The sequence below is a fragment of the Rhododendron vialii genome, chromosome 9a, assembly GCF_030253575.1.
Source record: "Rhododendron vialii isolate Sample 1 chromosome 9a, ASM3025357v1".
Lineage (NCBI taxonomy): Eukaryota > Viridiplantae > Streptophyta > Magnoliopsida > Ericales > Ericaceae > Rhododendron > Rhododendron vialii.
The window spans coordinates 36,164,999-36,178,564 of NC_080565.1; the positions used below are offsets into that span (position 1 = coordinate 36,164,999).

Genomic DNA, 13,566 nt, shown 5'->3' on the forward strand with positions numbered 1-13,566 from the left:
AAGCTCAAAAGCCACGCGGGAGACTAACAGAAGGGACTAGAGCTGGATGAGAACTATTGGAGCTGAGTATATGGACTACTGTATAGAATTCTGTAGCAGTTATCTGATATGGGACTAATGTAGCAGGCTTTGTCGGTGAAGCTTTCTTTTGCTTTTGATGTGAGTTGTCCCACATTGAAAAGAGTTCTGCTACCGGTACAGATTTTTGTGCACAGATTGTGCACAGATTTCGTTGTGGGGCCCACTACGGGTCCCACACAAATCATCCAAGCCGTTCATTAAATGTAAAACATTTTTTCAAGGGTCCTCGTAAAAAATAAGCTCAATCCAATACCTATAGGTGCTTCATCCAACCATCTAACTTTTCATTCAGATTTTCGGATAATGAAAAGTTATACGATTGGATCGAGCATCTATAAGTATCGGATTGAGATTATTTTTTACGGGGACCCTTGAAAAAATATTTTACATTTAATGAACGACTCAGATGATTTGTGTGGGACCCGTGGTGGGCCCCACAACAAAATCTGTGCACAATCTGTGCACAGATTGTATGTGTGTGTAGCATTTCTGCATTGAAAAAGAAGAGGCTCTCAGTCATTCATTTTGCTCTAGAGAAATGCTGCTATACATGAAAAAAGAAACATAAAAGTGTACATGTCCGAGCCGTCTATTCTTTTTCATGTATTTATTTCGAGCCATCTATTCTTTTTTATGTATTCATTCCGAATCGTCTATTCTTTTTCATGTATTCATTCCGAGCCGTCTATTTTCTTTTATAGACACTTTCATACATGATGTATCCAGTGTCATGTATACTACCAAGCCCCTTTGCTGAAGGCCTTCAAACTGCTTTGGCTTCATGTATCAGATGTTTGCCCACAACTCAACATTTTTTTTACCGCACCAAAAATGTTGTCCAATGGCATGGGTGCTTGGCAGCAGTGCTGAGCGGCTAATCCGGCTGTTTATCTCGGCAATCGACGGCTCAAGTCTTAATCCGAGCAACAGACGGTTCAGATATTTTCATGCGCTCGGATTAAGTCTAAGCCGTCCGTGTTAAGATGAACACCTAAATCGACCGCTCAATACCGTTGCCAAACACCCCATTTGGCAGTATCTCCCAATCCTGGCGCTGGGACCCGGCCTCCACCAAACAAAATGCTAGAGGCCCCACAGGTGCCCTGCTGCCTATCAAACTAGGCGAAGGCGTACTTTATGCCTGGCGATGGAACTCGAATGGCTGAGAGGTAAACTGAAATTCAGACGATGGCAGACACATGACCTCCCAAGTCTAGCACTAGCGAATTCACCTCCCGCGAAAATTTTATTAATTTATGAGGAAGCCGTAAATAAAGTTTATGGCATTTACTTTCAGTTATTTAAAAGTGTTTTGGGTAATTCAAATTGAAAGCAAGTTTATGGCCTTCAATTTCAATCGTTCAAAAGTATTTTGGACAATTCGAATTGAAAACAATCTCTTAAGGGTACCATTAAGTGATAATTTTCAACAATTAGTTAAGAGATTGTTTTTAATTTGGATCGTCCAAAACACTTTTAGATGACTGAGATTGCGCAAAGCCGTGAATAACTTATTCACAGCTCTGCGGTGAATGAATAAGTTTCTCTCTTCATTCACGTTTCAACTTTCATACTAACAAAAACTACTAACCGAGGAGAGGAGCTCGGCGAGTTTGAGCATGGAGTTTACGTGACCTTGGAGGGGCAACGGGAAGATTAGCACGTGAGGTGGTAGTGGGGATTTTTCTTGGTGAGCAATTCTAGTAGAGTTTTTATTTTCCTTTAGGTAGTGGGATCCCAAACAAGAACTCTTACTACTACTAGAAACGCAAGAGTAATGTTACGAACGTATATCTTTCAGAAAGATTCTACAACCCCACACCGCAAACACTTTTACACACTCAGTCGAGCACACCGAAGGACTCTGGTTCAAGTCCGGGCGACGCCAATCCTTCATTCTTCTCGTTTTTCTCTAAAACAAAGAACACTTGTGGAATCCACACACAAATTTGAGTGCGTAAAAGTGTTTGTGTGGTTGTAAAGCTTTTGCTTTTTGAGAGGATTAAACCCTATGTCCGCTTTATCGAAAGCACATCTTTGTTTTCCGAGAAGTAAATCCAAATTTTCCTTTCCTTTAACAAACTTTGAAATAGATGTTTTCAAATCCTCAACCTCATTTTTCAAAACATCATTTTCAAGTATCAACTCATTTGCGATTTCCTTTTGAGAAGAAACTTTTTCAAGCTTTTTTTTTTGAAGCATCATTATCCTTTTTCAATAAATCATTTTCAGCTAAGAAGGAAAAATTAGTCTTTTTGAGAGACTTATATTTGGAACTCAACTTCTTAAACTTGGAGTGCAATTCTTCAAATGCATCTAGCAGTTCATTATAATCAAATTGATCATTAAAAGCATCACTAGAATTTACCTCATCGCCATCATGTGCCATCAAGCATAGGTTAGTGATTTCTTAGTCACTATTTTCTTCGGAACTACTCACATCAATTTCTCTCAATGCTGCAATTAAGCATTGTTCTTTGTTTTCCCTTTTTCATTGAACTCTTGATTTCAGGACATTGTGATTTCAAATGGCCCGGCCTCTTACACTCATAGCATACGATGTCACTTTTCTTGCTATTCTCTCCTTTTGAATCATCTTTTTCTAAAGTTCTTTTTGTCCTTCGTCTTTTTCTTTTCATGGACTTTTTGAGCTTTCTTGTGATTACCTCTAAATCTTCGTCACTACTTGATTCAAAGTCATATATATCCACTTTCACTTGATGTGCTCGAAGTAGAAATTTTAAAAGCAAGGTCCTTTTTCTTTCGGCTTCCACTATCTTCCAAATTTATTTGGATTTCATGAGTCATAAGAGAACCCAAAAGCTCATCCAAACTCTCATTTGTGAGATCTTGTTTGGCCTCAATTATTGCCGTCACTTTTGACTCCCATTGCTTTGGTAATGACGTAAGAATCTTTCTCACAAGATCAATGTCACGCCCTCGTTTTCAAACATAAAATATATATCATTTCAATTAAGGATCCTTGCATAAACTAGATATTACCCAAAAAGTATTTCCCACCTGCTTAATTACAACAAAGTCCTCAAGTTTTACGTAACTACAACTTTGGCACCACGGCCTAAATTAACTTCGAAACAAAAACAATCGAATTATTGAATTACAGACAGTTTAGTCAAAAGAAATCAAAAGAAATTAGTTACAGAGCCATCTTTAACAAAAGGGAATCAATAACAAGATGATTCAGCAACTAATCATAGTTAACTTTCAAAAATGCCTTTGCGTCTCGACACACAAGCATGCAAGCTAGAAACCGGCATTTGAACCTGAAAAGAAGGATTTTCTTGAGCTACACTAGCCCAATAGAAAATTCTCTACAAAATCTATATGTAGTGAGATGACGAGCATGAACAAAGTGAATCAAGCTAAACAGTAAGTTCAGACAACACATATCGAAACCATACATTAGCATTGGACACTCATTCACACATATACGTAGATACTCTTATTCCACCATATTTCCACCCCTTGCGTTACATAAACTCCACCCCTTGCGATATTGTATTTCCACCCCTTGCGTCACAAATACTCCACCCCTTGCGTCATAAATACTCCACCCCTTGCGATATGACAAACTCCACATTCCACTTCCCAATTATAGCCACATTACTATCACTATCACATACCGACATCATCAACACGTCACAATTAACTCATGAACTACAAGCACCAAGACATTTGTTCATCAATCATAAGAATATGAAATCCATAAACCCTTAACTACTCCACTCACACCATAGATAGCATTCAAACACAAATATCACACGAAGTCACCACAATACATGTAGAGGATGAGAGAAAAACCTACCAAAGTGGGTTTTGAGCAAAACCCAAGGTCTACCAAGAGCTATTTGCTTGAATCCTTCAAAAACGAGCTCCACCCAACCTTAGATTCAAGATCTAGAGAGGACATCACGCAAAAACATGATAAACAAACAAAGATTAACAAATGATTGAGAGGAGAGAGAGAAAAACGTGGGTGAGAGCCCAAAGATGAGAGCAAGAATACAAAACTTACCCCTTGTTCTTCAAATGCAAGCTAGATTCAAGTGATTTTGAGGTTGGAAATCCTTGGATCTTGAAGATTTAAGGTTGAAATTAAGAGTTTTGGGTGAGATTGGAGTTGGGTAAGTGAGAGGGGGTGTTTCTAGGGTTATCTTGTGGGTTTGGGTGTGAGAAATGATAAAAGGGAGTATTTATAGGCGTCCAAAAAGCGTGCTGAAAATTGCAGAGAAACACAGCTTGTACCGGTACTGGGCGATTCCCAGTACCGGTTCATGTCACCCCAAAAATGTCCAAAACACAACTTCTGGACATCATGTACCGGTATTGGGCAAAAGGCAGTACCGGTTCAAGCAGGGCAGAAAATGAAATTTTTCTGACGGACACCGAATCAAACCCCACCTGCTACCGACACTTCCAAACAATATTACAACATCAAAACTCACATTTTACTATTTTCCAAGTGTCCAATACACAATAATAAACATATCTCCGTACCCCCACAAACAAACGCACAACTTTATTAATAAGACGATTCCTTTGCGTATTTAAACGATTTTCGAAATTGAAATAATTTACGGATCTTTACAATCAACATTAGAGTAAGATTTTCCAAGAGACTTCAAGCCATTAACAATATCAGTGAAGCAAGTAAACATGCTAGAGATGAATTCATCAGGCATCATTTTAAACAATTTATACTTATAAACAAGCATGTCAATTTTTTATTCTTTAACCTGACTAGTACCTTCATGCGTAACTTCTAACTTATCCCAAATTTCTTTTGCTGATTCACAAGTAGAAACTCTATTAAACTCGTTAGGATCTAAAGTACAATATAAAAGATTCATAGTCTTAGCATTCAATTCAATTCTAGTAATATCATTTGCATTTCATTCTTTTTCTTCTTTAGGCACTACTACTCCATTAACGGTTTTGGTAGGACGGTGCGGCCCATCAACAATAACTTTCCACAACTTGTAGTCAATTTGAATATAAATGCGCATTCTAGCCTTCCAATAATTGTAGTTGGACCCGCTAAATAAAGGAGGTATATTGCTCGATTGGCCCTCGGGAAGGAAGGTGTCATAAGGGGTTGTCATAGATCTTACCCTATGACGATTAAGTCAGAAAACTAGAGCCTCGCTCTGATACCAATTGTTGGTCCAAATAGCAACCCGAGAGGGGGGGGGGGGGGGGGGGGGGGGGGGGGCGCGTAAATTGGGTATCTCAAATATAATGCGGAATTTAAAAACTAATTGACTAATTATTCAAGATATTCTACCACAACTCGTTATTCAATAATATATCAATTTACTCATGCGTTATAGATATGCAAAAACTGAAAGTAAAGAGAGTAGGGAAGAGAGAATCGAACGCAAGGATTTATAGTGGTTCGGTCCGCAATTTCACGGCCTAGTCCACTTCCCAAGTGTCCAACTCGGGATTTGCTGCACTATCTCCAATAATTACAATCTTCTAGCTTCGCTAGTGCTAGAGAACCTTTACAACGAGCAATCTATCCCTAATCGTTCCGACTAATTTTGACTCCGGTGCTAGCCACACCTAACCCAACTAGTTTTGACTCCGATGCTAGTAATACCTAACTACCAAGTGATTTTCTCTCTAAAACCACTCACAAAAGATAAACTCTCACAAGAGTATGAATAAGGGTGTACAGTCCCTTTTACAATAATGTTCAAGAAACAACACTCAAGCTAGTGTAGATATTCAAGATGTAAGTGTAGAGTTTAATAGAGATTTGCAATTGAAAAGCTCACTGAATTATTTCTCCAAGAGATATATATTGTTGTCTTCTTTCTTCTATTGTATTTATCTTCAAGACCCAATATGAACGTTAGAAATTTCCACCAGCCATTGGAATCAATTAGCTCCACAATCTTGCCTTATTTACTCCTTTCCATCTTCCTCTTGATTTGTTCTTCAACCAAGCTTCTTCTTTCCTTAAGGAGCTTTACTAGCCGTTTCAAAATTGAGAGAATAGACTTTCCAAAGCATACAAGAGCTGGTCCATGTTTCCAGAATTTCCATTGAGAGCTCTTTGACTATTGGAGATAATGGTTGTATCTTTTTCTCATATGGAAGGTCTTTTCCATGGAGAAAGACTTGTTTCTCTTTCTTGATATAGATGCAAAAATCTTCCATTTGTATCTTCAATCTAATCCATCAATTCTTCTTTTCCCTTTTTCTCTTCAAAACTTGATTTCCATTCCTCTGTAAAACAAAAAAGACGTTGGCCTTGGTTTAGGAAAAATACTATCATGTACCCAACACCTCCTGATGTAGTATTTAGGGCTTTCGAGAGAATATCAGATTTATCCTTGGGCTTGAGGGAACTTGCTCATAAGTCCCTACATTAATAATTAATAACCAAATTAGCCCAATAAAAATATATTATTCCAACGAAACTCAATAGACTAATTGACGTATGTTTGTTATTATCAAAATCTAAAACCATGGGGCTAAACATTGTATGTTATCGAATAAGGCTTGAGTGATGTTGGTATTATCCATTAAGTTGTGATTGTTTAATTAATGTAACCGGGTAATGGACACGTCTCTATTAACACGTATTTGAGTCATATCACGTGCATTAAGTGGTACGGGCTTATTTTATATGTAGAGACCAATTAAAGACCCAATATGATTCCATCTATTATGATGGGTTATGATGGAATCGGGACTTATAAATATGTGGTCAAGGTTCCCACTCCAAATCCTAGCCTCTCTCTCATACTTCCCCATCTTTGTGTGAGAATAAGGTCAAGATCAAAAGAAGGGCTTTGAAGGCGGAAGACGAATAACCACATACTAAAGTTTTTCATCCTCCATGGTGACAGGTACGCATCCAGTAATTATTCTGTATCTTTTCTTCAACATAGAATTCTAAATGAAAAATTACAAGATTAGATTGATTACTTACAATTACCTAATTAAATTTCTATTTTACAGAGTGATCACTCAACTAATAATTTTAATTTATGCACTCATCGTTTGTGTGGGACTCTATAGTGAACCCAGAGCGACAGTGTTTTGGGGTGCTGAAATCTGTAGCCATTGTGAGGTGCTGTTCGGGGGTGTTTGGCACGCGGGGATGCTGCCAAGCACCCCCGAGCAGCATCAGATTTTCACGCACTCGAATTAAGCCCGAGCCATCCGGGCTGAGACAAACGGTCGGACCGGCCGCTTGGCACCGCCGCCAAACACTCCCGCTTGGCTGCATCTCCCCATCATGGGCGCTAGGACCCGGCCTCCACCAAACAAAATGCTAGAGGCCCCACAGGTGCCGTGCTGCCTATCAAACTAGGCGAAGGCGTACGTGGTGGAACTCAAATGGCAGAGAGGTAAACTGAAATTCAGACGATGGCATCATGGCAACCACCACATGACCTTCCAAGTCTTGGCATTAGCGAATTCACTTCACACATTTCAACCTTCATAATAACAAAAACAAAAACTACCACTACCGATGGAAAAACTCCCTCCCCATGTACTCCTCTCAATTGATGTTAGGGAGGGCTTCAATTAAATTTTTTATGGTATTCGATATTGCATCGCAAGTCTATTTTTAGAGTGGTCACAGAAAGGAGCATTGTGTAACCAAATCCCTGGGGGTTAATCCGTAAACTATTGACGCAAAACTAACAACATTTTCCGCAAGGAAATCATAAGCTGTTGAATTCAAATATTGTCGTGTTCATCTACTTATCATATTTGTGCAAACTGTGAATGCATGGTAGGAGACGATTTGGATGTACCCATAGCAAACGTTCCGGGTCTCGAAGGTTTGCTCCGATATCGTGATCTATCGAGTTTTTTACGTGTTGGAGACTTGTCGGACAAGAACGCCCAATTTATAATGAACAGAGTGTTTGTTTCAAACCTGCCGAGCACGTATGATACTCAACACATTTGAAGAGCTAGAAGGGCCCGCGCTTGCTCAAATACGCTCCCAAGGTACGAATATTTACACAGTCGGACCACTCCAAGAGCACCTGAAGACTAGACTCACTTCAATGATCCCTCCAAACAATTTAAAGAAAAGAGATGCAGGTTGCATAGCGTGGCTTGATGCACAACCATTGAGATCTGTGATTATGTAAGCTTCGGAAGCATTATAGTGATGTCGAATGACCAGATCAGGGAATTGTGGCACAGCCTCAAAAATAGTGGAAAACGATTCTTGTGGGCACTTCCAAACGTAGCTGACAAAGAATGGAAAAATCAAATTCTGCCGGAGCTCCTTGAGGATTCGAGTCAAAAGGGGTACATAGTTTCATGGGCTCCACAGGAGGATGTCCTGGATCACAAAGCTGTTGGTGGGTTTCTAACTCATTGTGGATGGAATTCTACTCTAGAGAGTATTGTTGCGGGAGTTCCAATGATTTGTTGGCCCTATTTTGGAGACCAACAGTGCATTAGCAGATTAATTGCCGAGGTATGGAAAATTGGATTGGACATGAAGGACACTTGCGATCGAGTCATAATCGAGAAGATGATAAAAGAGCTGATGGATACCAGGAGAGAGGAGTTTACGCAATCAGTAGATCAAATCGCAAAACTGGCTAAAAATGCCGTTAGTAAAGATGGGTCATCGTACATTAATCTGGACCGTTTGATCGAGGATATAAGGTCATTGGACACCGATTGAACACACAACTGGTTCGGAAGAAATGAAACAAAATAAATTTTCCTTTGGTAATTTAATTTGCTCGATGGTATGTTTGGTTTTTATTGACCAGAGAGAAATCACCTTGGATGTCTTTCTTCTTCTCTTTTTTGTGCTTCGGAATCGTTCAAGACAACATAAAAACGAAAAACGGATCGTTGAAACGAAAATAAGGAACAAAGGCAAACATGGGTTCGACCCTCTCAGGAGTCCAAACCCCACAGTGCATCGTCAAATTCCTTTCTTCTACCTCTACAGGGTAGATTTATTGATTGAGTTGAGTTTCTGAGCTCTTCACGCTATAAGTTATGTCAAAAACATCCAGCTCCTACGTCGGAAAAGTAAAGAAGGAATGATGATGAACCGTCCCCCGGTGGCTTTTGGTGTTACGTGGAATGAATTTCAAAACTTGTCTTGGTTATCCAATTGTATCGGTTAATACCCGAATCCCGACAAGATTCGATTATGGGACCACTTATACTATCCTGACAGGTATCGGGACAGATTCGAATAGTTATAATTTTTTGGGTCTCGAGCGCTAATATCCGTTCCGATCCACCTCGTTGCCATTCTTAGTGCTCTGTGAGAAAAAAACAAAATGCCAGGGAGAGTTTTTATGGCGTCCATATAAGACAAACCCATAAATGGCAAAACAAAAGGAATCCCCAATAAACTTTGTCTAGCCACGTAGCATGTGATTTATTTCTCCAACCGAAAACGTGTCGATTCCAATAAATTCATGGCTCATCGATTCCACCGCGGTCAAATAAGAATTGAATAGTGATATTATAATTACTCCGTCCATATTTCGTTATATTCTAATCAGATAAAAAATTAATTATATCTTTAATTTGCGATGGGTTGGCTGAGAAAATTTGTTTCGTGCATTTTTTTTTTTTGGTGAATTAACTTGCCCACGGTATGTATTCCATAGACAAAAATTATTGTAGATAATAAAAATTATTTTAAACTTGACCACGGTATCAGAATTTTAAGAAAAAATTTCGATGATCGTATTTTAACTTTTAAGATTAAAACTGGGTTATCACAGAACTCCACCTGTTATTTTTGTATATTTTTGCACCGCTTTAAGTTTTAGGTTCTCAAATAGTCAAAACTTATTTAGGGTGAGTTTATATTGTATTGTTGGGCTATAATATTTTTTGTCTAAATTTAGTTGGACTTTCTTATTTTATTCTTGTACGAGTAACTCAGCGCCGACAATACTTAAAAAAACAAAAAAAAAACCCTTAATTTATTTAAAAATTAAAAACATTTAGTGCATTTTTTTAACCCGAGATAAAGGTGGGAGCCTCAGCCACCCCTGAATTCACTTGAATCACTTCACACATTTCAACTTTCATACGTAACAAAAACTGTACCACCGATGGATTCTACGGTGGAAAAATTCCCTCCCAATGTACTCCTCTTCCCCTTCCCAGCCCACAGCCACATCCATTTCCTACTCAATCTAGCAGAGCTTCTCTGCTGCTGCGGCGGCCTCCGCGTCACCTTCCTCGTAGCCGACCAAACCCACCGCCACCTCCTCAACGACACAGCCGTCCGGTCTCGCTTCGACCGGTACTCCGGGTTCCGATTCGAAAACCTCCGCGACGGGCTTCCCGGAGACGATGGCCAACGTTCGACCCTTGATAAAAGGACGGAGTTTGGCTTCTCCTTTTTGGAAGTGGCCAAACCACGTTTCAAAGATGTTTTGATATCATCATCATCCGACTGGCAAAAGGCCGAGGAGGACTCCGATCACGTTGCCGGAAAATCGTCGATCGCGTGCATCATAGCGGATTCGATGGTGGCGAGTTTTGCTGTGGATGTGGCTGGTGAGGCTGGTATCCCGATCATGTGTTACCACAGTGCTTGCCCTTCTGATTTATGGGCAGTTCTTTGTGTCCCTAAACTCATTGAAGCAGGGGAGATTCCTTTTCAAGGTAGGACTATAATTTTGTACATGTGTTTTTAGTTCTGGATTGAAGCAGGGGAGATTCTTTTTCATGGGTTTAGGTTGAAAAATTATAAGTAACTTGCTTTTTTTTTTTTTTTTTTTGCCTTTATTTGTTTATTTTACGTTAAATTTTTGTGACTTATTGATTTTTCTTGATAAGAGGAATTGAAAAAGTAAAAAAAATTTGATCGAAACTCATAATTTTTTTGAATAAAAACAAAAGTAATTTAAAAAGATTACTCTTTTTTTTTACTTATTTTTGTCTTTCTTAAAAAAATTATGAGTTTCGATCAAAATTTCATACTTTTCCGATTCTTTTAGCCGAGACAAATCGATGAGACACAAAAATTTGATGCAAAACTAACAAATACGAATTTTTTTTAATAAATACACCCATAACCTTTAAAGCATCACACTTAAATCCGCAATGGAAATAATCAAAATCGATAACCAAAATGTACCACGTCAGCATTTGATTATCTATTTAGTTCATAATCAAACTTAACAAACTTGACATCCACATTAATTATTTTTGTATCCCTATAAAAAATCCCCCCCCCCCCCAATACGCAACGCACCTACGTCCAATTGCAAACGAGTTTCAATCACGCACCCGACCACACTAAATTATTCGTCTCGATGAGACGATTCTAATATAAGGTGTTTTTGAATTTTTTAGTTTTGAATTTGGTTATTGGGTTTGGTTATTGAGTTTTGGTTATGGAATGGGTGGAATTTGGTTATTTGCTAAAAGACTTGTAACTTTGTTTATTACAATGTACAGTGTTTTTTTAGCATTGTTGTTAAGTTTGCTTATCCATACTAATTTGTTTATTACAATGTGGATGCTCTTATAATTTGACAAGAACGCAACATTTTCTATTCTTTTTTCTCTAGTATCGTGATTAAAGTTGTTCTTAAATTGTGTCATGAGGGTAATTTACTTAGGCCTGTTTTGGCTTTTGCGTACTATCGAGAAACCTTTTTTTTTTCCTTCAAAATTTAAAATTCTAACTTTTCAAAATCAGTTCGAAGTGCTTATCAATTATCCTAGATAACATATTCTTGGAATCGACAGATTTGAAAAGTTAAAAAAAGGAATAAAATTTCTAAAAATCCTAAAGTTCAATTTGAATAGCTTCCAGTGCTTTTTGAAAGCTTTGTATTATAGACCTAATTGAAAATTATTAAACAAAATTTATATTGCATATTTTGGGATATTCATATTAAAATATATAAGCAATTGAAAACTAACTTGAATACCAAAAAAGACATACAAAATTGGGCGGGAAGAGTAATATTTTATTTTTTTAGATTCTCCTGGTCAAGACAAATCAAGTTGTTTTAAAATAATAGTCTACTTTTTAATCTGTTAAACATTGACACAAAACTAGCAAATCATTAGTATGTGTGTTGCTCTCTTTTTTATGTCTTTTTAACTTTTTACCAAGTAAATGAGCTGCTGAATTTAAATTTTGCCGTGTTCATGTTCTTATCATATTTGTGCAACCTGCGAATGGATGGTAGGAGACGATTTGGATGTGCCCATTGCAAACGTTCCGGGTCTCGAAGGTTTGCTCCGACGTCGTGATCTCTCAAGTTTTTTACGTGTTGGAGACTTGTCGGACAAGAATGCCCAGTTTATAATGAACGGAGCGTTTCAAACCAGCCGGGCACGTATGATATTCAACACATTTGAAGAGCTAGAAGGGCCCGCGCTTGCTCAAATGCGCTCCCAATGCGCGGGTATTTATACGGTCGGACCACTCCATGAGCACCTAAAGACTAGACTCACTTCAATGATCCCTCCGAACAATTTAGAGAAAGAAGAAACGGGTTGCATAGCATGGCTTGACGCACAACCGTTGAGATCTGTGATTTATGTAAGCTTCGGAAGCATTGCAGTGATGTCAAATGACCAGATCACGGAGTTGTGGCACGGTCTAAAAAATAGTGGAAAACGATTCTTGTGGGCACTTCCAAACGTAGCTGACAAAGAATGGAAAAATCAAATTCCGCCAGAGTTCCTTGAGGATTCGAGTCGAAAGGGGTACATAGTTGCATGGGCTCCACAGAAAGATGTCTTGGATCACAAAGCTGTTGGTGGGTTTCTGACTCATTGTGGATGGAATTCAACTCTAGAGAGTATTGATGCGGGAGTTCCGATGATTTGTTGGCCTTGTTTTGGAGACCAACAGTGCATTAGCAGATTAATTGCTGAGGTATGGAAAATTGGATTGGACATGAAGGACACTTGCGATCGAGTCATAGTCGAGAAGATGATAAAAGAGTTGATGGATACCAGGAGAGTGGAGTTTACGCAATCAGTAGATCAAATCGCGAAACTAGCTAAAAATGCCGTTAGTAAAGGTGGATCATCGTACATCAATCTGGACCGTTTGATCGAGGATATAAGGTCATTGGTCACCGATTGAACACACAATTGGAGGTGCAACTATAAAGACGGAGGATCCATATGGACTTATTACAGCTAAATGCATTCGGTGTTCGATATATCGTAGGTAAATGAACATCGAGTACCTTCGTTCAGTCTATCCTTTGGTAATTTAATTTGCTCGATGGTATAATTTTTTGTTTTTATTGACCAGAGAGAAATCACCTTGGATGTCTTTCTTCTTCTCTTTTTTGTGCTTCGGGATCGTTCAAGACAACATAAAAAAACGAAAAACATATCGTCGAAACGAAAATAAGGAACAAAAGCAAACATGGGTTAGACCCTCTCATGAGTCCAAACCCCACAGTGCATCGTCGAATTCCTTTCTTCTACCTCTACAGGGTAGATTTTTTTTGTATG

The 13,566-nt window shown here is 38.6% G+C and overlaps 1 protein-coding gene and 1 pseudogene across 1 annotated transcript; both read left to right on the forward strand.

Moving 5' to 3' along the window:
• The first annotated feature begins 7,832 nt into the window (after window positions 1-7,832).
• On the forward strand, window positions 7,833-8,811 carry LOC131300176 (7-deoxyloganetic acid glucosyltransferase-like; annotated as a pseudogene).
• A 1,311-nt stretch (window positions 8,812-10,122) lies between these two features.
• LOC131300146 (7-deoxyloganetic acid glucosyl transferase-like) lies at window positions 10,123-13,389 on the forward strand. The gene is made up of 2 exons (XM_058325855.1): window positions 10,123-10,737; window positions 12,279-13,389. The coding sequence occupies exons 1-2, from the start codon at window positions 10,179-10,181 to the stop codon at window positions 13,184-13,186; spliced, it is 1,467 nt and encodes a 488-aa protein (XP_058181838.1). The 5' UTR covers window positions 10,123-10,178; the 3' UTR covers window positions 13,187-13,389.
• Window positions 13,390-13,566: the final 177 nt, after the last annotated feature.

Coding starts and splice junctions, on each gene's coding strand:
- LOC131300146 (XM_058325855.1), top strand. CDS start 10,179: ATGGATTCTACGGTGGAAAAATTCCCTCCCAATGTACTCCTCTTCCCC. Junction 10,738..12,278: donor AGGGGAGATTCCTTTTCAAG/GTAGGACTATAA, acceptor AATGGATGGTAG/GAGACGATTTGGATGTGCCC.